Raw genomic sequence first — 21,883 nt, 5'->3', positions numbered from 1 at the left:
CTCCGCTCCTTTACACGGCTGAAGCTTAGTTGGAAAAAAGCCGCAGATGAGGGTGCACTGTGTGGAACCAGAGCCGAGTTAATTCATGCAGAAGAGCTTGTCTCGCAAGTGGGAGTGCTGAGCAGAGGGAAGAAACCTCCTAAAATTGTAACTTTCCAGATTCCCTGCAGCACTTTGTTGCACGCTGTGCTGGTGGGACCTTGTCAACCCCCCCCCGGGAACGAAGCGGGGCGAAGCAGGGCAGGCTGCGTAGCAACTACATTGCGAAGTGGTAACAATTCCCAAGTGGGGCAGTAACAACATCGATTTTTCTCCCCTTCAGCTTGGCAGCTCTCCAGGTGCCTGCTCTGGCACAATGAAGTGTGTAGCTGGGGAGGGAGGGACTTTGGGTTGATGTGGGGGGGTGATACAAAGAGACAGAAGTTTAATCATTGAACCGATCACACTGGATGGATTTATTTCTAGACTCAATTTCCCAGGAACTCCACTATCTCACCCTGAGGGAAATGCCTCAGCTGAAGTTTCTCTAGCTCCAGCTCCGTGAATAAAGACCTGTCGCTTTGGAGTTACTCACAGCAGCTCCGTCACTACTGACTCATCCATCCGCTTCAAGAAAATGTTTGCCGTCCACTTGCTAGCTTTCCATTTCACAAAGCTAAAAGAGGATCAAATAAAAAAGGTAAGATGCAGCATTAGCTGATTCCTATTTTGAGAACTGCGTTACTCAGATACTGTGGGGTCTGCAGTACGTAATGCAGACTAGATAATGGCATTATCTACTAAAGCCATACAGCCAAGTGGGGTAAGAGGTATTTGGACCCTAAACCATCTGATGAGTGTGAAAAGAGGTCTGGTTAGTGCTTTTCCCTGCACACTTACAAGTTCTCTTCCAGAAATGGAGCAAATGATCTTCAGTAAGGAAAAGTGGTGCCTAAACTTTATCTGGCATGGTGTGGTGTAGTCCAGAGGGCAGAAAGGGACCTCTGGCTGAATCACTTTGCGAGTGTAGCGTCAAGGATGGGATTTCTAAAACTGAGTAGGAATCAGAGTCACTCACATTGTAGCAGGGAAAACTCCTGGGGTCTTTGGGCCACGTCTTCTGGGACTCAAGAGACAGTTCCAACTAGTGTTGGTGTGGGAGAAGTGCCTGTGCATCCCCTCTGGTTGTCCAAACCTGGCTGATCACTCTGGTGTTTATGGATGTGACCTTTAATTACAGTCAGAAAAGCTCAAGATGGCCCAGATCTGAAGCTGTCAGTACTGGGAGTGAGCTGCCTAATGGTTGCTCTTCCTTAATCTGCTTTCATGGCCATGCTGTAACAGGTTTTTGGCTCTCCATCATAAGACCACGTGGGACCTGTAAGCTTCTTGGGTCAGAGGTCCTCTGGTTTCTAGACACGTCCCCTGCGGGTCCTCTGTTCTCCTGGCGTCTCCATTGAGCGCTTTCTGGTGGCCATTGCTGCCAGGCTCTGTCTTGTTTTCCAGCCAGCTGGAGGCGGGGCTGTCTGCAGACGCGTGGCAGTGCGGGAGATCCAAGGTCTTCGCGGGTAGATCCGCCTGCACTGCTGAGCTCATCAGCAAAGCGAGCAACACTGGCTTGTCTTCTCTGTGCCCTTGCTTAAGCATGGAGTGGCTTGTTCTTAGGGGGGGCTTCTTCTGCTAATTCTGCCTTGAAGAGAAGCGTTCCAAGAGATGTTCTGATATCTCAACAGTCTCTGACTCTCAGTCATAGTCCTTCTATCTCCAGGGTTTAATAGGATCAGAAGAGGGCCCCAATGCCCTTTCCTTGTGTGAGAATCTCATCTAAGACCTCCCACCTAGACCGTGCTATTTATTCTTACTTTTTACTAAGAAAGGGGGAGACCTTATGGAGCAGGGCTTGTGTGGAGTGGGCTCTTCAGAGAAACATCCAGAGCGTAGTTGAAGGAGGACTTCCCTGAAGTGAGGACAGTAGAGAGAAGGGGGCAGAGGGATTGTGACAAAGCTATTTAAAAAATTAAATCTTTCTGCTAGATGCAAAGTAGCCCTGCCTGAAGGCAAGAAACCACATGCTCTTCAGAGTTCTCTTTTAAAAAGCCCAGACTGTATGGAGCAGAGTTGGTTTCTCCCTAATTAGAATGAAGGAATGCCTTCCCAACTCCCCTTCCCCAGGCTTATTTGCTCTCTGGTGGCACAAACAAGAGCCTCCCTGCCATGAAAACAGTGTTGTTTCCATAATTGAGGCAAGTCACTTAAAAACAAGGACTGTCCTTGTGCGGTGGGAGGGAGGCAGCGAGACAGAGTTTGGTGTTGCACAGCCTGACCATTCCTGTGTTTACAAGCAAATGGTATGTGAGCGGGCCCTTGCTCTGGGTGTAAATCAGGCGAGGGAGTCAGCAGGCGTTCCTGGGCTCTGCCTTATCTAGTTGCTTAGGGAGGACCGTCTGCTCCTGTGGCTGTAGGTAAACAGGGTGGGGAATGCAATTTCTGTGGGGAGCAGGGAGCTCGTGCGTGTTCTCTGCAGACATGGTCATTATTATTACTGTTCAGGTTGTTTTCCACAGGGGCTTCTGTCACAAGGTTATTGGGGTCTGTGTGGGAGTGAGTGAGTGCTGCATGTCTCCAGTCATTGTATTTTCCTTTTTTTTGGCATGCCCAAAAAAGCAGTGCTGGTGCTTGGGCTGAGGTGATGGATCCTACACAGTGATGGGGCCTCAAAAAAGGCTTGGAGGAAATGAAGTGCTTGTGCAAACAAGGGCTACAAAGACAAATCTAAATAATGACCTTTTCAAGGCACAGCTGTATCCAAAGGCAGCTGCTGCTTCTTGCCAATTGCATCTTGTAGTTTAAGACACTCTCTCTCTGTGGGTATGTTTTGCTCTTAGGTAAGTGTTGGCATTATTTTACAGTCCTGGCTCTTGCAGGTGGGTCGTTGCTGACCATCAGTTTAAAATGGGGCTGTGAACAGGTAATTAGTTTGTGCCTCATTGATATAGGTGTCCAGTCCAAACTGTAGAAGAGGCTAACTTATCTACACCCTGTCTTCTCCTCTATTTAAAAAATGCTACCTTTTAAATCCTGCCTTGTTGCTGGTGGGACTTGTTTTGTGCATGTTCTCCCGCCTCTCCAGACCTCCCTATGTAAGTGGGACTGACGAGATGCTCCGAACAGATAAAGCAGCGTAATAATGTAGCCCATGGTGGAAGAGCTGAGTGTCTGTACTAGTGAAGCGCTGGAAGCTGTCCCACCTCTCTCCCCTGCCCACTGCCTCTGGCCCCGAGTCTTGTGTCATGGGAAGTGGGATGTCAACACAGGTTACCTTCCAGGGGACATCCAGCTGTTTGGAGCACAGAATTGTCATGCCTGCATCATGTTTGTTCATACAGCACCAAAGTCTGGCATGGTGCAAAAGCATTTGGATGTTGACAGATTCTTATTTTGCTGCATTAATCCTTTGTTGTACCCAGCTGTGTAGTTTCTAGGCCACCTTCCTTGCAGCCCCGTATCCAGCCCTGCAGGTAAATGTCAGTCAAAGCAGCGTGTGGTCCTGAAGAAGAAAACCTTAAGTTTTGCCTTGATGAAGCTGTACAGAAACACTGATTAGCTTCTCTGCTAGTTTATCTGGATGAATGTCTGCTACTTCATAGATGCTTTTGATTCCCTTTAAATTCAACTGGCTTTTATTTTGATGGATGCTATTATAGTTATGTAACATCCTTAAGAAAGGCTGGTAATTGCACCCAAAAATGTGTTTTAGATGTAATCCTAGAATCACAAGAGAATGGAGGGCAGAGCTGGAGTGAGAAAAAGGCTTTGAGCTCCAGCCTGGCCTGCCAACAAAGTTAATTGTCTGTGGAGTCAAGCAGTAGCTGAATAGATGATTTCAAGTTGTGGCTGACACGCTTGGGTACTGATGGCATTTTCTGGACCTGACTCAGAGAGGTCAAATTCTCACCAGGTTGAGATGCTTTGCAGTTCTAGTTCCTGACATGTGTAGGAGGAGAGGATGGTGTAAAAACAGCTTGTCAGGGTCTCAGGCAAGTCTCATGGGCTTGTGTATGTAGGCAAGTTACTGAGCCATCAGAAAAGATGGCTAACTTTTTGACAGTCATTCACCAAAGCTGCATTAATCATTTTCAAAACAAAATTTTTATACGAGTAAGTGTTCTGATGATGTTCTGGAGCTTGCTTGCACTGACCATCACGGGAGTTTAGGTGCTGAGGTCAAAAATGAAATGAACTTGTAGAACCAGAGGTGTGGGATTTGCGTAGGTGGTATGCGCACCTTCAATCTGTTACATACGTGGAACTAATTCTTGTGTCTCCTTAGGGTCTGTTTAGCCTCATGCTCATCGAGTGGGTGGGAATGAGCAAAGTAATTCTTGTCCAGCAATATGCAGGGGTATTGCTGGAACTGGAGTCAGGCTTCTCAGATCCTTCATGCATGGCTAGAAAACTAGCACAAGTGGCTTGGAAGTTCCTGCATTTTCTCTGCGTGCAGGAAGCCTTCCAAGTACACATGGGACAGTCCTTCTGTAGTGTGAAAGCAGTGCTCATCCCGGCCAGCTGCTGAGCACTGAGGAGCCTGCGTGCCTCCCGAGTAACGCCTTTCATCTTTCCAGGTCGACAGGTACCTCTATCACATGCGTCTCTCCGACGATGTCTTGCTGGACGTGATGGCTCGCTTCCAGGCCGAGATGGTGAAGGGCCTGGGGAGAGACACGAACCCCACGGCAACAGTAAAAATGTTGCCGTCGTTTGTGCGCTCGCTTCCCGATGGCTCAGGTGAGTTCCCCCTGCTCCATCACAGCGGTGCTGGTTTAGGAAGATGATGGGTTGCTGCCAGGACTCAAGGACAGCACGGCAAAGACACGGGGCAGCCAGTGGCTTCGCGTTACTGCCTATCTCATGTTGAGAAAGCAGGTGTGTATTGAGGAGACAACAGCTTGGGGGAGTGCTGGCAGAGGGTTTTTTCCCTTCACCAGTTGGATTTTGACCTAGTGCTGCTTGTTTGAGGAAAGGAGCTAGTAAGTGCTCAGAAAACAGCCTCTTTCATCTGCAAATGTGGCTGTACCTAGTGCAGGCCTCGCTGCAGGAGCTGTGGCTGGACACGGCAAGGGCAGCCTCTACAGCCCAGACCCTGCAGTGCAGTGTGCTGCAGGTGTGGGGATGTCGGCAATGCTGTGCTGTGGTGTTGGTGGAGCTACAGGGAAGGCAGGATGCTGCAAAGTGACAGCAATGTTGTGTTCTGGGAGCTGTGATCCCCTCCTGGCTTCTGACATCAGACTCTGCACTGCTTTCTCTGTTGCCCTAAAAAGTGATCCCCTCCTGCCCTTGCTTGCCTTCTGCCTTGGGAAAATCTGCTTCTGGATGGGGTCTACCAGGAAACAGCCTGCTCTGCTGCTGGAGCTGGATCCTTCTTGCCAGTTGCCCCTGAGGCTTAAACAGAGAGGGAGAAAGAGCAATGGTGTCCTCTGGGAGGACGTGAGGTATAAAAGCCTGTCTTCTTTGGAGAAGTGTGCACATCCGAAATAACTCTCCTGGCTCACCTGGCTCCCAGCAGCACAGGCTGACAGAAAATGATGTTTTTTTCCAGGTTTAACCAGGTCTCTGAATTTGTGCAGTACTCTGTGTCTGGCCTAGGTCAGGACTTGGTGTATAACAGCTGTTTGTGCAGAAAACTTGAGAAATGTTTGCTTTGTACCTCATTTCCACATGACTTTATTCCCTCTGAAGGTAATTTTCCTACAATTAAATGAGAAATAATGGCTTTCATGGCATAGAGGGAACATTTGGAGGCTAGACCCTTGAAATGAGGGATGTCTGAGAGAACTTATACACAGTCCCCTCAAACTCCTTGGCGGCAACTGGGCACTCTTCCTTTTGCTGCTACCTTCATCCAAAAAAAAAGCAATATTAGCTTAACCTTTGCTATCTCAGTGACCATCACTGGTTCTGAGGTCTTACATGACCCTGAGGTCAGGAGACTTGGAAAATTGCCTGTAGTGTCATCACTGTTGCAAGATGTCATGTTCCTCAAGGTCAACTTTGGACAATGCTTTCCTGGCCCGTGTGACCTTTCCACTGTGCCAAGGACATGCTGCAGAGTCAAGCTGGGCTCTGTCTTACTAACACACTGCCTATTTTAAGTGTCACATTGATTTTTCTATTTTTGCTCTCTTGCAAAATCCTTATTGGTTATTTCGCTCCCAGACAAAACTTCCAGCAGGTTTAAACACCTCAAACTTGGCTGGATTTTCCCATTTGCAATGGTAACAAACTTTCAGATTTTTCCGTGCCCTCAGTGTTGTTCCCTGAAATGACCCATATGGAGCATCATCAGTTTTTAATCATTTAGGGATTAATGGTCTGACTAATGTGACAGTTTACTGAGTAACCCAGTTTGCCTCCTCTCCTTTGTGATATCTGACCATGGTCTTCCAGGTAGCATTTCCTGATTCCTTCCCTTTCAGGGACAGGTTTGATAAATTTAATCAGGTGTTTGGACTGTGGAACAAAGATCACGCAAGGCTACGCACATGCCACTGTGGGGAAGGGCCTTCTGCTGTGCGTGGGATGAATAGATAATTGCTTTATTGTAGCAGCGAGGCCAAAGTGTCCTTCCATCTGAAGTGTCCTGCTAGAGAAGAACATGTTTGAGCTAAGAGTGCTGTTGACTGAGAAACAGAATGGTACTTTTGCAGAAACACCTAAAGGCATTTGGAAATGCTTGTGTTGGTTGACTGTGTGGCAAATTAATCTTGCCCCGCTTGGAAGTTGGCTTCTGTGGTAGGGCCAAGTCTTAACATAGAATCAGAATTGTTTTGATTGGAAAGGACCTTTAAGATCATTGAGTCTGCAAATCCTGCATGCCTTACTGGACGTAGGTAATGCTCTCAAACTCCCATTTCCCCACATTTCAGGTGTACGGTTTTGCAGCCCCTGTGTGCTCTGATTGGCTTCGCAGTTGCTTTGGTCCTCTCTTGCTGAAAAGCTTATCCCTCTGCAGCTTGCAAACACGCTGCTGAAGGAGCAGAGTGGGCAAAACTAGACTGGCTAAATAAAAATGAAATTAGCTGCTGCACAGCAAGCTAACAGGAGGGCTCTGATACCCTTGCTTAGGGGTGCCAGCTCTCAGCCTCCCTGGTGATGCTTCCAGGCCCATAGGATAAGGACCTGCCATGATGGAGCAGAAGAGCCTGTGGCCGCGGTGAGGCAGGGGCCCTGGGCTGTGGCCTTCAGCATGGCATCTGGGCCGTGCTTCTCAGCCATCACCGGTGACGGTTGCCCACTTGTGTTGCAGAGAAGGGTGACTTCCTTGCTGTTGACCTGGGTGGTTCCCAGTTTCGTGCCCACCAGGTGAAGGTGTTTGATGATGGGAAGCAGAGCAGCCAGCTGGAGAGCAAGTTTTACCCCACACCCAAGGATGTCATACAGGGGAACGGAGCCGAGGTAGGGCACACATGGTCTTCTGTGGTGGTGCTATGCTTGAGTGCGTGCCTGCCGGACGCAGCCTGACTCTGTCCTCTCCTTTCTCATGCAGCTCTTTGATTATGTTGCTGACTGTCTGTTAGACTTCATTGAGACCAAAAACCTGAAGCATAAGAAGTTACCTCTTGGCTTCACATTTTCTTTTCCATGCAAACAGACCAAACTGGAAGAGGTAAGATGCAAAAAGAAATATTATTGGCAAGCCTAGCTCCTTGCAGAACCTGGAGAAGCTATTGCATGGCAGTGTTACCCTGTGGCCTTTCTGTGGGCCTTTGTTTACATAGCGCTCTGAAGAAGGTGTGGATGACCACTAGCATTTAACTAGACTTGACTGCATTCAAACACTCATTTCTGATCTCAAGGCAACATGATCTTTAAGCTAAAGCTATTCTTTTACTTAATCAGTACTTGACTCCATAGTAAGCATATGCCCTTGTATGAAGACTGTTAGACAGTAAAATACATACTTTTTTGACCTGAAGCATGTTTCTTTTTTAATCACTCATTCAATTTCTTTCTCACAGTTGATTCTAAATAGGAAAGACCTGTAGCTGAGCTGTTTGAGAGGCCGCATGGGGAAATGAAGGGCTGGTTGCAATTATTTTGTGGCCTTGTATTCTAGCCTCTCTTTTATTTCTAGGGATCTGTGCTTTGGGTCCCAGACCTGCAAATGCTTTGTGCTTAATGCTATTAGTTTGTGATGAGCATCAGTAAAGCCACACGTGCTTTAAACAAAGCACAGGGAGATGCATTTGCAGGACTGGGACTTTGTTACTGTACCTGTTTAGTTGTGTTTGTACTGACAGGCACCCCAAGGTGGGATGTTCTGCTGTGACTTACTGTGGCCCACATTTTAATGTGTGGAGAAACATAGTGGGCACAGACTTTGGTCTTGGCTATCTTTGTGGCAGGTTTGTATGCTAAAGTTGGAGCTGTTGGGTCACTGGACTGTTTCTTTGCAGGGGGTTCTTCTTGCCTGGACGAAACACTTCAAGGTCCGAGGAGTTCAGGACACAGACGTGGTCAGCTCTCTGCGCAAGGCCCTCCAGAAACATAAGGCAAGTTTTGTACCTGCAGGAGGTGAACTTGAGTGGCCCCAGATTGTCCTCCTGGGAGATCAGCTCTTGGTGTGTGGGTTGTTTTGGGAGTTGTCAGACATCCTTCAAGGACAGCCAGTAACAAATGTCCAACATGGCTGTATATGTAGTAGATCTGTGTCTCCCTCAGAGCTGCAGCCATGGAAGGGGACATGCAGCTGTAACTCGGGCTGCCCCAGGTCAGTCTGACAGTGATGGCAACTGCACACTGATAAACAGAGCTAGTCAGTATGGCCAGTGGACCAGTATGGCCCCACTGTCTGTCTGAGCTAAAGGGAGTCTGGTGTGAACCTATTTGGTAAGATGTGGATACACACTGTGTTTGGTCGCCTGGCTTGTGGAATGAAGCAGGGAGGAAGCTCTCATCTCAAAGTGGCACACCTCCTACCAGGGCTTGTCCGTCCACCTCAGCCTGCGGGATGGAGTGATTGGTGGTAGTGTTTAAGGTCAGCTGTAAGACATGATTAAATCTGCCCTTGAACTGGTGTATGTGTTTGAATAACATTATGTTTTAATATTTTGGAAAGCCTTGTTGTTCATGTTTGGTGCTACTGGTAACATCATCTAAGAAATAGAAAGCATCTTTCCATATCTTGACATCTTTGTAGTAAAGAGGAAATTCTTCTGTTTTCTCACGTGGTAAAAACCCAACCTTGATTTTGGTTCACTTCTTTCTTTGTGTCAATCTTGCTGTAGTTAGCAGGAGCAAAAGACCTGAGACTTCCTGGGTGAAGTCTGGCCCCCTGCTAGTGTTGGCATCTGAGTTACAAGAATCCTTTCATAACTTTGATTTTACTTTTATCAAGTTACCTCAGTGTGAAAGGAAAACTGCACAGCTTTGATGGAAGGGCTTTTCACTTGAGTGTGGTGTTGGTGCACGGCCTTGCGTTGAGTAGCTGCATTTATGTATGCATATTTTCTGTCCCATTTGGTGGAATCTGCTCAGGGCATAGGACATTATCCTATCATGCAGCCCCTAAGGACAGATACATGGGTGCTGGTATATCACAAAATTCAAACCAGTAAGACGTTGCTTTTCTGGCAAATGGTTGGATTGGGAAAAACAAATCCTGCAAGCAAAGATCCTGGCTGGCCAAGCACTTACGAATTCCGGGGTGTTTGTTACTTTACAGGGTTGTGGGGATAGTGTTATAAAAGGAAGTGGTGTGTCTTTCAACTGAAGAGCTTTCCTGAACCAGGCCTTCAACGTGTGACCTGGGGAGTATGTCTGCATGCTCTTGCTTTAACACACAGGAGGCTTTCTAGGCTTTTTTTTCTGTTAATCACCCACCTTTATGCTATTAGGACATAGACGTTGATGTTTTGGCACTGGTCAATGACACTGTGGGAACCATGATGACTTGTGGATATGATGATCAGCGCTGTGAAGTTGGACTCATAATTGGTAATTTTTTCTGTTCACTAAGTAGGTATTTTTCCCTTCATTTGTTTAATCCTAACAAATCTGGAGTAGAAGGGAATGTCCTAATACAGGAAAGAGCAGGAAGAAAATGGAAAAAACAATGGTCAGATTTTCAAGCCTGGCTGCCTTCTGTAAAGCAGCTGTTTTTATGCTGATCACATTGCCATCAAATACCACAGTCCCCATTTTGTCTGGGTTCAGTTGTGACCAGCATACTAAACTTTCCTGCTGACTCTATAGAAAATTACTATCCGTCTGTCCAGAGAAAGCTGAATTCCTCTCACGTCTGGTAGTTAGGATCAGCTGCGCTTTCCACAGTGTCTCCACTTCATGCTCTCTGGTGGCTCTTTTAAGGCACACAGAAGTATATTTGAAAAAGAAAAAATGTTTTTAAACAAGTCAAGCCTTAGACTAATTTCTCATACTTTCACTGTGAAATGATTATTTAACAAGTGCAGGTGGCTTGATATTAGCATCCTGTACCATAGGGTTATGTATTTGTATTTTGTTCCAAAGACAATATATTGACTTATTCCCAAACATGTAGACTTAAACAAAAAGCAAACTTAGGACAACAATGTAATTTATCCGCATTGGCTCCAACACACACAGGGACTGGCACCAACGCGTGCTACATGGAGGACATGAGGCACATTGACCTGGTGGAAGGTGATGAAGGGAGGATGTGCATTAACACAGAGTGGGGTGCCTTTGGAGATGACAGTGCTTTGGACGACCTCCGCACAGAATTTGATCGGGAGCTCGATCTGGGATCTCTCAATCCTGGAAAACAATTGTAAGTGATTCCCTGGCTGATTTGCCTTGGCAATCTGAGTTCTGTGAGCACGTTTCCAGCGTATGCCAGAAACCCCCTTGGAACAGGAATCGAGTTCAGTGAACCTGAGTTGACTTGATCCTGGTCCTGTCCTATCCTGACCTTTCCCTTCTGGGAAGGGTGGGTACCTTTCACACCTCCCTGCCTCACAGGCCAAAGAGTTGCTGCTGCAGTTGCTAATGTGTCATTAAAGATAGATGGTTGCTCTGTTGTGATGCTGTGGAGGGATAAAGAAGGAGGAGGAAGGTAAACGAAGGGCATATTTAAAGCCTGGTTCATCAAACTGCTTCTGCTTGCTGAGCTGCTCACAAGTCTTTTGAATATTCTTTTTAATCACTCAGTTGACCTGAGGGACTGTTGTTGGGTCCCAGGACCTCAGGATGGCATCCCATCTACAACTTAGCTCCCAACCCCCTTTTGTACATGCTTAAATGTGATCAGCCTGCATAAGAACATAAGATACTCTGAACTTTTCATGGCTCTGGCAAGCTGGTGAACACCTGTAATCCTTCCTGTGCCCCATTCCAGGTTTGAGAAGATGATCAGCAGCCTGTATTTGGGGGAACTTGTAAGACTCATTCTCCTAAAAATGACAAAGGAAGGTCTGCTCTTCAATGGGAAAGTGTCAACAGCTCTGCTTACTAAGGGCAAGATCGAAATGAAGCATGTGTCTGCAATGGAAAAGTAAGAACCTGCAATATGCTGTTTGAGAGTGGCTGTTAGTCTTTCACAAGCACAGCAATGATAATTAACGTGTAATTATAATCTGTGAGTACTGGGAACAAACCTGAACTGTTCAACTTGATTTTGCTTTTGCCTAGGAGAAAAGTTGATCTTTCTGTAAGTGGGAATTGGTGGAAGATCAAGTTTTAGCAGACTACCACAGTAGCGAATGTATTATTAACCATCACAGATGCAGGTTGTTTAAATAACCTCTTTGGAGACCTGAGCACATGGGATGATTGTTGCAGTTTTCAGCTTCTGTGATGTGGGAATACTGGGGTTATGGAGATGTAGCACAGACTCTGGATCACCTAATGGATGGCTACATGGAAAAATGACAGACTGTGGCGCTTTGAAGAGGAATCCTGGTCCTTGTTGTTACTCCAGGAATAATTTTCTTTGTTGTATTGAGTGAAGCTGTACCTCTATTACTGTGCTCTCCTATGGACTAAATATTTTATCCCGTTCTCTTCTTGGCCAGCTAATTGGTATGTCTCATCAAAAACCGAACCCCAGGAAGCAGCCTCTTAAAAGTCTGGTCTCTTCTCTGGGTACTTTTGGGAATAGTGCAGGAAAGACATTACTGGTTTATGGGAACCAATTATGACGCTGCCTGAGAGGTTGTGTCCTGATTTCCTCTCATTTCTTTTTGAACCAATATGCAGATATTGATTTATGTGCTGCCTTAATATCCTTGCATTAGGTGATGTATTCTTTTGTGTTGGGGTAGATATAAGGAAGGTCTGAGCAACACAAAAGAGATCCTTACAGAGCTGAACCTGTTTCCCTCTGAAGAGGACTGCATCGCTGTTCAGCACGTCTGCACCATCGTTTCCTTCCGCTCGGCCAACCTCTGTGCTGCCGCCTTAGCAGCCATACTGACCCGGCTGAGGGAGAATAAAAAACTGTTAAGGATGCGAACCACTGTTGGGATTGATGGAGGACTCTATAAAACCCACCCCCAGTAAGTAACTAAAGAAGATCTGGTAACTGGTGGCCACGTGTGGCTGTTGCAGAAAGTCTCCATCTGCGTATGTGTGGCTTTTCAGAGAACTGTTGGTTTTACTGCAGGGTTGGGGTGAGATCTGATGGAGTGTGGAGGATCAGACTGGGTTAGTTATTGCAAGGTTGCCTCAGGAGCTTTAGAAGTTGGGGTGAGAACCACATGACACATAGGATAATGGGGTCTGGGGAAGAGCAATTGATTCCTCAAGTGCCTCCTGGGCCTCAAGCGCACTTGCAGTTCATTGTGGGTTTTTTATTTTCTTTTTTTTTTTTCTTTTTTTTTCATTTTTGAACCTATGCTTTCCCAAACTGGAAACTTTCCCAAACTGGATGGAGACTCTCACCCTCTGTTTGTGATTGTGACTCCCCACTGTTGCCTGGCTTTTCTCCAGTGTCTCTCTCTCCCTTGGCACTGGCACATGTTTAGAGGTATCTTCACGTTCCATAGATGTACAGGTTCTGCAGAACAGTCAGAAATCAGGAGCTTTGTACCCGTCTCCTATACCAGTTTCTAACCTTGTGCTTGTCTGGCTGTGCTTCAGCACTTGTGCTGTTGGATGTGCACATGTAGTGGAAGTGTGTGTGAAGTAAAACATGCATGAAATGCCTGTGAGAGTCTAAAGAAGCTGTTTGTTCCTGTAGATATGCCAAACGTCTGCACAAGGTAGTGAGAAGGCTGGTCCCAAACTGTGACGTTCGGTTCCTCCTCTCTGTGAGTGGCAGTGGGAAGGGGGCTGCCATGGTCACAGCGGTGGCATACAGGCTGGCCGCTCAGCGCAAGAAAATCGATGCCACTCTTGCGCCATTTCTACTGTCCCTGGAGACCCTCAGAGAAGTGAAGAACAAAATGAGGACCGAGCTGGAATACGGGCTAAAGCGGGAGACACAAGGCAGTGCCACAGTGAAGATGTTACCCACATATGTCTGTGGGACACCAGATGGAACAGGTGAAGTCATTTCGTGATCACCCAGAGGTGGTGCAGGAAAGTTGCTTGTCTGTTTTCTGGGGTGAATATGCCAATTATTCTGGTAAATGCCAGTGTGATTTATGTTGGCAAACTGGTGCTTCCTGCGATGTTCTCTGGCTGGCCCTTCAGCCCCATCCTAGCAGACTAATGGGATAAATGCCATAGGGAGCAGTGTGCTGTCATTGGCCCAGACGAAGTTTCTTGGGGATGTGTGGCAGAGTATGCCATTCTGACTGGCAAACACGCTACAAGAAGCACCAAAAGGAAATACTTTTCTTCTCTTACAGAGAAAGGAAAATTCCTTGCCCTTGATCTCGGTGGGACAAATTTCAGGGTTCTGCTGGTCAAAATCAGAAGTGGGAGAAGAAGATCGGTGCAAATGTATAACAAAATCTTTGCCATTCCTTTGGAGATCATGCAAGGGACGGGGGAAGAGGTAACCTCTAATGAGTGTTTAACTGATCCAGCCAAGGCCCGTTGCATGGGATTACTGTGAGATTTATATGTGTTTTCTGTCCTTCCAGCTCTTTGACCATATTGTCCAGTGCATAGCAGAGTTTCTGGAGTATATGGGAATTAAAGGTGCTCGACTGCCTCTGGGCTTCACCTTCTCCTTCCCATGCAGGCAAGCCAGCATTGACAAGGTAAGAACTGCAACACAGATGGGTCAGATGGCAGCTGTGCATCTGCTTGGTAAATGACATCATTTTGGGTGAGGGTGATTTGTTGGTTTGGAGATGGCAAGCAAAAAGCTGTTCTTCTAAATGTTTTCTTCCAAGTAGGACTTTACAAGGTTGAAAAGAGAGAGAGAGATATTAAAATATATATACATGCGTACAAATTATTCTTTGGAGAGAATATTTCACCTGTTTTACGGGGATTGTGTTACTCTTCTGTGCAAATTAGTTGTGTATCATGAGATAGTTATCATCCTAGATGCATATGGGAGGTAGAACTTTCACCTCTTGTATCTGATAAGAGATGGATGTTACTTGCTTTTATTCTATAAAGATTAAGACTTTATGATATTGAAATGACTACAGGAATCTCTTAAGCTGCCTTAACTCTTCAATGGCAAGAGATAAGATGCCTCCTGCTACTTGCTCAGCTACAATCCCAGGGTGTTTTCCTAACTGTGCTGCACAGCTCCAACTGTATAACTTCTACACTACATTACTTTCTTTTTGTTGAGTGTCAGTGGGCAGAGCTGAGCTTGCTGGTTCAGCTTGGAAGGGTTGGACCTGTCAGATTTGTTAATTTGACATATACAGCTTATTGACAGATATCATCTCTTCATCTTTCCAGGCCTGATGTAAGAAAAAAATTAGAATAAAACAATCAAATTCAGGAATAAATAATTCTCAATTATTTTGATGCTTTTCCAAAGAGGGACGGGGGAGGTTGTGCTGTTTAATTCTAGTCAAATATGTAGCACATTGGAGAAATGAGAGACTGCTATTTTATTGAATGTTTTTATGTCCTGGTGGTTTTCACAATAGCTTCTAAGTGTAGAAGCTAGTCTCAATTTTCAGATCACAGTTGAGAGTATAGCAATAGGACGTGGCTATTTGTGGGGAGAACACTCAATACGCCTTCAAAGCCTACAGCATATTATTTAGGTCTCGACAAATGCTGAGGAAACAAATTCCACAGCAGTGGTGGTAAACTGAGTGAGACACATCTATATCAGGGTCCCATATTATGTCGTCATGTGTGTTTGGTGTCTTACTGTTGCTAGAACTTGAGGGTTTTTTAAGAGCAGCTTTTTTCCCAGTTGTCCTCTTTTTTTTTTTTTTTCTTACTTGGACAGACAGCCCAGAGCCAGTTACCAAGTGGAAGGCTAATTACTCCATATAACCTGGAAAACTACTTCTGTCAGGCCAGGTTGCTCTCCAAAAAGAAACAAATCAGTGTTGCCTGGAGTAGTAGGATCATACCAAGTGTCCTGCAGTAAACAAGCCAAAAATTAACAGTAGATGTTCATTAATGTTTAATTATTTACAGCAAAAGCATTTTTTACAGTCTTTTGCACCCAGATAACGCAATGGCTATGTGCACAGAAGAAGGTGAGATGAGGTTTTCCAAATGAGAAAAGAGTGTTAGAAGGCACTGAGTTGGCAGTGTCTTGCTGAGTAAATCTGGAGTCACTACCATCAGCAGCTGAGTAACAAAGATGCACGTGCACACACTCTGCACTAGTTACAGTAACCTGTCCAGGGAAATACATTATTTTAAAAAACCAGGCGGGAGGAGGCGGGTGGAGAGAAGAAAAGACATGCTTGGAACTTCCAGTTTTCTCTCTGTCTTCACTTAAGGTTTTCTTCCTCTTCTGTTTCAGGGAACACTTGTGGGATGGACAAAAGGTTTCAAGGCAACAGACTGTGAGGGGGAAGATGTTGTTGATATGCTGAGAGAGGCCATCAGGAGAAGAAACGTGAGCTATTCTTTTCTGCTCTTTTTGGTGTGTTTAATGCACACTCCTTTCTCCGAGACCCCACTACTGATTGTCACTTGTGTTTTAGGAGTTTGACTTGGACATTGTAGCAGTGGTGAATGACACTGTTGGGACAATGATGACATGCGGATATGAGGATCCAAACTGTGAGATTGGCCTTATCGCAGGTACAGTGATATTGAAGATACAAGAAGAAAGCATATATGCAGGTGCTAGGCTTCACACCCTATTTTGGGTTTGTTATATAGTTACTAGTCACTTGGAGTTCTTGGCAGATTTGTATGGTATTCAAAAGAGAATGTAATAGCACCTGTAAGAGATAGGATCCTGAATCTGTTGGACTTTTGATCATGTCTCTGGTGGTGCCTAACAAATGAGTGCCTGGTAAAAGAATATGGGAACAGTAGACATAGCACGAATCCTCATTTTGGCAAGTGTATTGATATTTGCTGTGTAGCCAGGTCATAGGCCTTGGAACAAGAAAATATTTTTTAAAATTTGAATGAATTCTTTTTGAGCTTTCTAGATGATTCCCCCAGTAGATCCCTCCAAGTTTTCAGCTAGGAATACATCTAAGCATGTAAGGTCTGGAGTCCCAGTTGGCAAATAGACTTTTCTGGCTGGCGAAGTGCACCAGCTATCTCATTTCGTTTGGAGAACTGGTGCTTATATTAGTTAATGTAACCCATGTTGCAAGTGGCCCCGTTCACCAAATCATTTCAGACTTGGGGGCTGCTTGACTGGCTGCTAGGCCCTTGGCAGGGTTTGCTTTTGGGAGCATGCTGTCATGCAAGATGATTTGTGGTGCATTACTACCAGACTGGCAGCAATGGGTGATCAGTGCTTGCCAATGGCTGCCAGAGCTGTTTCTGACCTGTAACACAGAGTCTTCATTCCTCTATGCTGGGGGTTTTCTGTGCAGGACTCATTTTACTTGGTAACATTCTGCTGTTATAAATTACAGAGTGCTTAGCATTACTGTCTAGTGCTTGCTTCTGGAAGATAGGGAGAGATCTTTGAAATTTGGGATATGGAGAAGAGAGCTTTTAAGATGAGCACTGCAATCATCTTCCACGTGTTTCAGCTGCTACTTTACTTTTCTGGCTGAAGCCTTCTTATTTCTTTCCTCCTAGGAACAGGCAGCAATGTATGCTACATGGAGGACATGAAAAACATAGAAATAGTGGAAGGGAATGAAGGGAAAATGTGCATTAATACAGAATGGGGAGGATTTGGTGACAACGGCTGCATTGACAACATCAGAACAAAATATGATAAAGAAGTAGACGAAGGCTCACTAAACCCAGGGAAACAGAGGTAAATATGATGGTCCTGATGCTAGGAGCCTGACTAAGTCAGTCTTTGAGACACACTGGCTGCTTTTTAAAATGTGCTGAGTGAATGAATAATCAGAAAGGAAATGTTAATAGTACATTTCATTTGTTGCAGGGTAAGTAATGCAGACATCCAGACAAAAAACAAAGACGTACATTGTTTCTGTTACCACAGCACTGTTTTCACCTTAGGGCAGTTACCAAACAGTGCAGCTTTTAAGATTTCCCTGGAAAGCATAGGCCTTGCTGTGTTCCTCCTCTTGGAGTGCTTTTTAAAAGGTAAAATACAACATATGCAAGAGGATGAACTGAACTTGACCGTTCTTCGTTTGGTAAAGACAGCATTGATTACATATGACTCACTGGTGAATGCATGGGAGGGACAGGGAAATGTTTCGCTTCAGTCTGGACTCTGGCTTTAACACTATCTTCTGTTTAATATTGCAAGTTTTTTTCCTCTAATTCTGTTACGTTTTAACATAATTAAATAATTTGTAGTTAATGTTTGTGCTTGAAGTTGCTACAACAGATTTTTGATGGTTGAGAGATAGGGTTCAATGGCTATCGTTCTGCAACCGTTTACTGCTTTTTCAAGAGTTGATAGGACATGTACATACCACTCATGTTAAACAGAGCCAATATACCATCTCTTTAAAAGCACATTTTTTCTTTTATAACATAACAGGTATGAAAAAATGACCAGTGGAATGTACCTAGGTGAAATAGTAAGGCAGATTTTGATCGACTTAACCAAACAAGGACTGCTGTTCAGAGGACAGATTTCGGAATCACTCAGGAAAAGAGGCATATTTGAAACAAAATTCCTGTCTCAGATTGAGAGGTAAAGTTGCTGGTTTTACACGGTTTAAATCCTTAAGGTCTTCTGGGACCTTTAGAAAATAATCTTCTGCAAGTGTGTGGAGCTCTTTCCTTCGAGAAGTCAATTAATAAGTTTTCTTCTTTGCACTCCTCCTGCCCCCCAGCCCCAAAATAAAGACCAAAAACAAGGAACTGGGGGAGTTCCAGAATTATTCTGTAATTATATGAATTATCATTTCCTGTCTACACAGCTGTGTTATCTTGGATGCCTTAACCATCAAGCATGATTATACTTGGAGTGTTTCTTGTAGGACTTCATACTTATTTAAAAAATAAAATGTCAGTGATTTATGAATAGCCCATGAATATGTACTTACCTACATATCTGTGCATGATTGCAATGGTTTTCCAGGCTATTTGAAACCCTTTCTACTGTTGAAAACCTTGGAAGGTAGTGTGTCTGTCTTGAGACAAAAATAATGCAGTCAGGTGACTGATCTGGCTCAGCTTCCTCATGGCTTTGGGAGTTAGGTGAATAACTACTGTTAGACTGTATTTCCAGAAGGCACAAGCATAGCAAAGGGCAGCCAGGAGCAAGTTTTCAACCTGAATTAAGACTGGAATCTGCCTTAAAACAATTGGAGAGTGTTTGAGTTGAAGTGGTCCCATTTCCTTTGAACCATGGCAGAGTCTCAGCTGTAACACTTCCGTTTACCTGCCTGCTGAAGCCTCCCCTAATGCCTTGCTACTGCCTGTGTTTCCCTCTGCCCAGTGACAGGCTCGCCCTCCTCCAAGTCCGGCGCATTCTGCAGCAGCTCGGCCTGGACAGCACGTGCGAAGACAGCATCATTGTCAAAGAGGTGTGTGGAGCTGTTTCAAAAAGGGCCGCCCAGCTCTGTGGGGCAGGACTGGCAGCTGTTGTAGAGAAGAAGAGGGAAAACCAAGGTGTGGAGCACTTGCAAATCACCGTTGGAGTAGACGGGACTTTGTACAAGCTCCATCCACAGTGAGTATCTTGGTACTACTTCCCTTTCCTATGCTTGCTCATTTCCACTGTGAAAATGTACCGAGCTGTACCAGCTTTCTGCCGAGATGATAAAAAATGAGAGAGGGGATGAAGATATAACATGTTTCCCTGCATCCTGTCATTTCTCTTGCCTAGCCAAAAGATAGAAAATTGCCAAGTCAAGTCCACTTACCGCTGGGAGGCTCCTTTCTCTGGGATGTTGAGCAAACTTACTCTTGTAATATATATTTTCCAGTGTTTTGGGGGATTTCTGTAATATCTGAGTGTCCCAGATAGAAAGCTGTGTTGAGTTTTTGGAGTTGGGTCATTATTTTGTGAGCAAGGCCTGGAAGTAAATGCATTGGCTTTTGAGTTGGAAGAAGAGAGCCTACTCCATGATCTCTAAAGGCAAGGGGGGGTGTCTGGCATCACGCTGAACAAAATTGAAGTGGAGAAATAGAAATTAAAATCTGATCATGTACAGAAAAGTGTATCTTTCATGAATAGGAGGAAAAACAAACAGAAAGGGATGTTGTGGAGAACTAGTGGAAGATGTTGGTTGAGGTTATGGTTCCTTGCTAATAGATAAATACAAAGTTCTCAGACCAGAAGAGGCTGCTAAAACGTTCTGTTCTTCTCTCCCTTTACTTTTAGTTTTTCTAGGGTCCTGCGGGAAACGGTGAAGGAGCTGGCACCTCGGTGTGATGTGACTTTCATGCTCTCTGAAGATGGAAGTGGGAAGGGAGCTGCCCTCATTACTGCAGTAGCAAAAAGATTGCATAATGTTGGACAGAAGTAAAAATGAGAGGTCAAGTCATTTCAGCACTGCCAGGCGTGTGCACTAGAGGTTTGCTGAGCGGTGATTCAAGATAGCTTTGCCAGACACCAGTACACAGGTACCTGTTTTCAGGGAGCAGCTGGTTTTTGACCAATCAGGATTGTGGATTTTTTCCTTTGATAACTTGGATCGGGTGTTTCTGCTCCCTACCAACATTATGTCTTTGCACACCACAATCTACTCAGTTCTGTACTTCCTGCAATGCATCTATAATGCACATGGGAGAGTGAAAACAAAAGAAACAAACAAAAAATCAACCCCAGATGTGTCTTTTTACAATGGTTTAATTAAGCTACTGCACCACAACTGAGTTTATGACCAGTTTCTTAGGATTTGTGTGTGTTTTACTTTTGGCTTGGCCTGGCTCAAGGAATATTGAGATCCTGGTGTTGCACCTATCTAGTGGACATATTTGTTCAATGCTTCACAGGTTTTACAATAAATCTGCAGGCAAAATAAATTAATGGACTTTGGTCAGTGATGCTCCCTACTACTCCCTCCATTACATTGGTTGCAAGTGTACTGTAATGTAATACTTCCCTGAGTACGGGAGGCATGTTTAATAAATGAATGTAAAGGAAAAAAATATGATTCCACAAAGTATCAGTTTGTGTCAAAATATATTAGTGCATCTGAGTGCACATAAACCTAAACCAATGCTGGATGGATTCTGACTGTGACTAATTATTTTGATTCTGGGGGAAGAGAGGATGTAGAAGTAGCTACAGGGTTTGCTATGTCTATGTGAAAGCTATGTAGAGAGTATCAAATCTGTTCGTTTTTGGGCTGCCACAATAGCTTTGTAGAGAGAAAAAAACAACCACCTGAATTTCTGAAATGCTCCTCTTTGTTTTCCCTCAGTTATCTCCTTGTCTGTTCATGCGAGGATAGTTTCCATTCTGTGGAAAGGAGTTTATCTTTGTTTTTCATTTTCTCTTGCCCGCTGCTCTGCTTGTCTGCAGTCTGTTGTAAATAAACCTGTGGTGCTGTGAGCCTTTGCTTCTCTGTGTAGTGCCTCTTCTGAGTTGTGGGAAGAACATGCAGGCAAGTGGGAGCTTCCTTTAAGCCTGTCTGTAACAGTACTCAGCAGCACTGCAGTTGTTCAGAAGGTGGCTTGTGGTTAGGGCCCGTGACCAAATGTCCCTCACCTGATTGACCCATCTCAGAATAAACCAAACCAAATATGGTACAGAGAAGCAGCAAACCTGTAGCCTACTATTCTCTGTTCTCAAGTATTCTTGTATCTCCTTTAATCCTCTCTTCTTGGGTATTTGCTTCCTTTCAGGCTCGCAGCAGAAAGTGGGGCCAAGAAATGTGCTTTAAGCCTAGTTAGGTCAAAAGTAACTAGCGTGGAGGGGGATAAGCAGTTGGGTTTATATAATTATGTGTAACAAGGCTGACAGGTTTAAATTTAGCAATGGCAAATTCAAAATTTGAGTTGGGAAGAGACAAGTTGTGAACTCATATTACGTTTAATGTTTTCCTCCTTTTGTTAAGAAACTTAATATTTTACTTTTTCTTTATATTTCAGAATCCACAGAACTACAGAAATCAAAGCTTGCTATGTAGTGGAGGCAGAGTTATTTGGAACGGATTTTTTTTCCTTGTGATGAACAGGCTAAATTTGGAGGGGCAGGGTATAGAAGAAAAAAAAACATGAGGGCTTGGGGTTATCCGGGGCCTAGAAATAGCCTAGGATAGCTCTTCTGCACTGGCTATTTCTCCCCTCGGCGCTCTGAAATCTTACACTATGTACTTTTGGGTCCTTTTTGGGGGAGTGGATTGTGCTAATCTGCAAAAGTGCATCTGTGGAGGAAGTATCTCCCTGTATAGCTGGAATGAGGTGATGAGGACTTGCCCCAGGATGGCCACGTGAGTATGGTGCAGAGGATCTTTTCCACTTTTATTCT

At 44.8% G+C, this 21,883-nt stretch overlaps 1 protein-coding gene across 2 annotated transcripts; it reads left to right on the top strand.

Moving 5' to 3' along the window:
* Positions 1-616: 616 nt before the first annotated feature.
* On the top strand, positions 617-20,474 carry LOC137672488 (hexokinase HKDC1-like). Of its 2 annotated transcripts, XM_068416733.1 has the most exons (18): positions 617-679; positions 4,602-4,764; positions 7,283-7,431; positions 7,523-7,642; positions 8,433-8,528; positions 9,873-9,972; positions 10,603-10,786; positions 11,354-11,509; positions 12,279-12,512; positions 13,196-13,500; positions 13,809-13,957; positions 14,046-14,165; positions 15,860-15,955; positions 16,044-16,143; positions 17,110-17,293; positions 17,996-18,151; positions 18,902-19,135; positions 19,790-20,474. In XM_068416733.1, the coding sequence occupies exons 1-18, from the start codon at positions 617-619 to the stop codon at positions 19,932-19,934; spliced, it is 2,754 nt and encodes a 917-aa protein (XP_068272834.1). In that variant the 3' UTR covers positions 19,935-20,474. The 2 variants fall into 2 exon arrangements, with proteins under 2 accessions (XP_068272834.1, XP_068272835.1); XM_068416734.1 differs by lacking the exon at positions 8,433-8,528.
* Positions 20,475-21,883: the final 1,409 nt, after the last annotated feature.

The sequence above is a fragment of the Nyctibius grandis genome, chromosome 20 (genome assembly GCF_013368605.1).
Source record: "Nyctibius grandis isolate bNycGra1 chromosome 20, bNycGra1.pri, whole genome shotgun sequence".
NCBI lineage: Eukaryota > Metazoa > Chordata > Aves > Nyctibiiformes > Nyctibiidae > Nyctibius > Nyctibius grandis.
Note: the sequence above shows the minus strand (reverse complement) of the source record. Positions and strands in the feature narration are given on the sequence as shown.

Excerpts from the sequence above, each read along its gene's own strand:
- LOC137672488 (XM_068416733.1), top strand. The coding sequence starts at position 617 with ATGTTTGCCGTCCACTTGCTAGCTTTCCATTTCACAAAGCTAAAAGAG. Across the intron at positions 16,144-17,109 it reads TGAGATTGGCCTTATCGCAG|GAACAGGCAGCAATGTATGC; the intron begins GTACAGTGATAT and ends CTTTCCTCCTAG. Across the intron at positions 17,294-17,995 it reads CTAAACCCAGGGAAACAGAG|GTATGAAAAAATGACCAGTG; the intron begins GTAAATATGATG and ends ATAACATAACAG.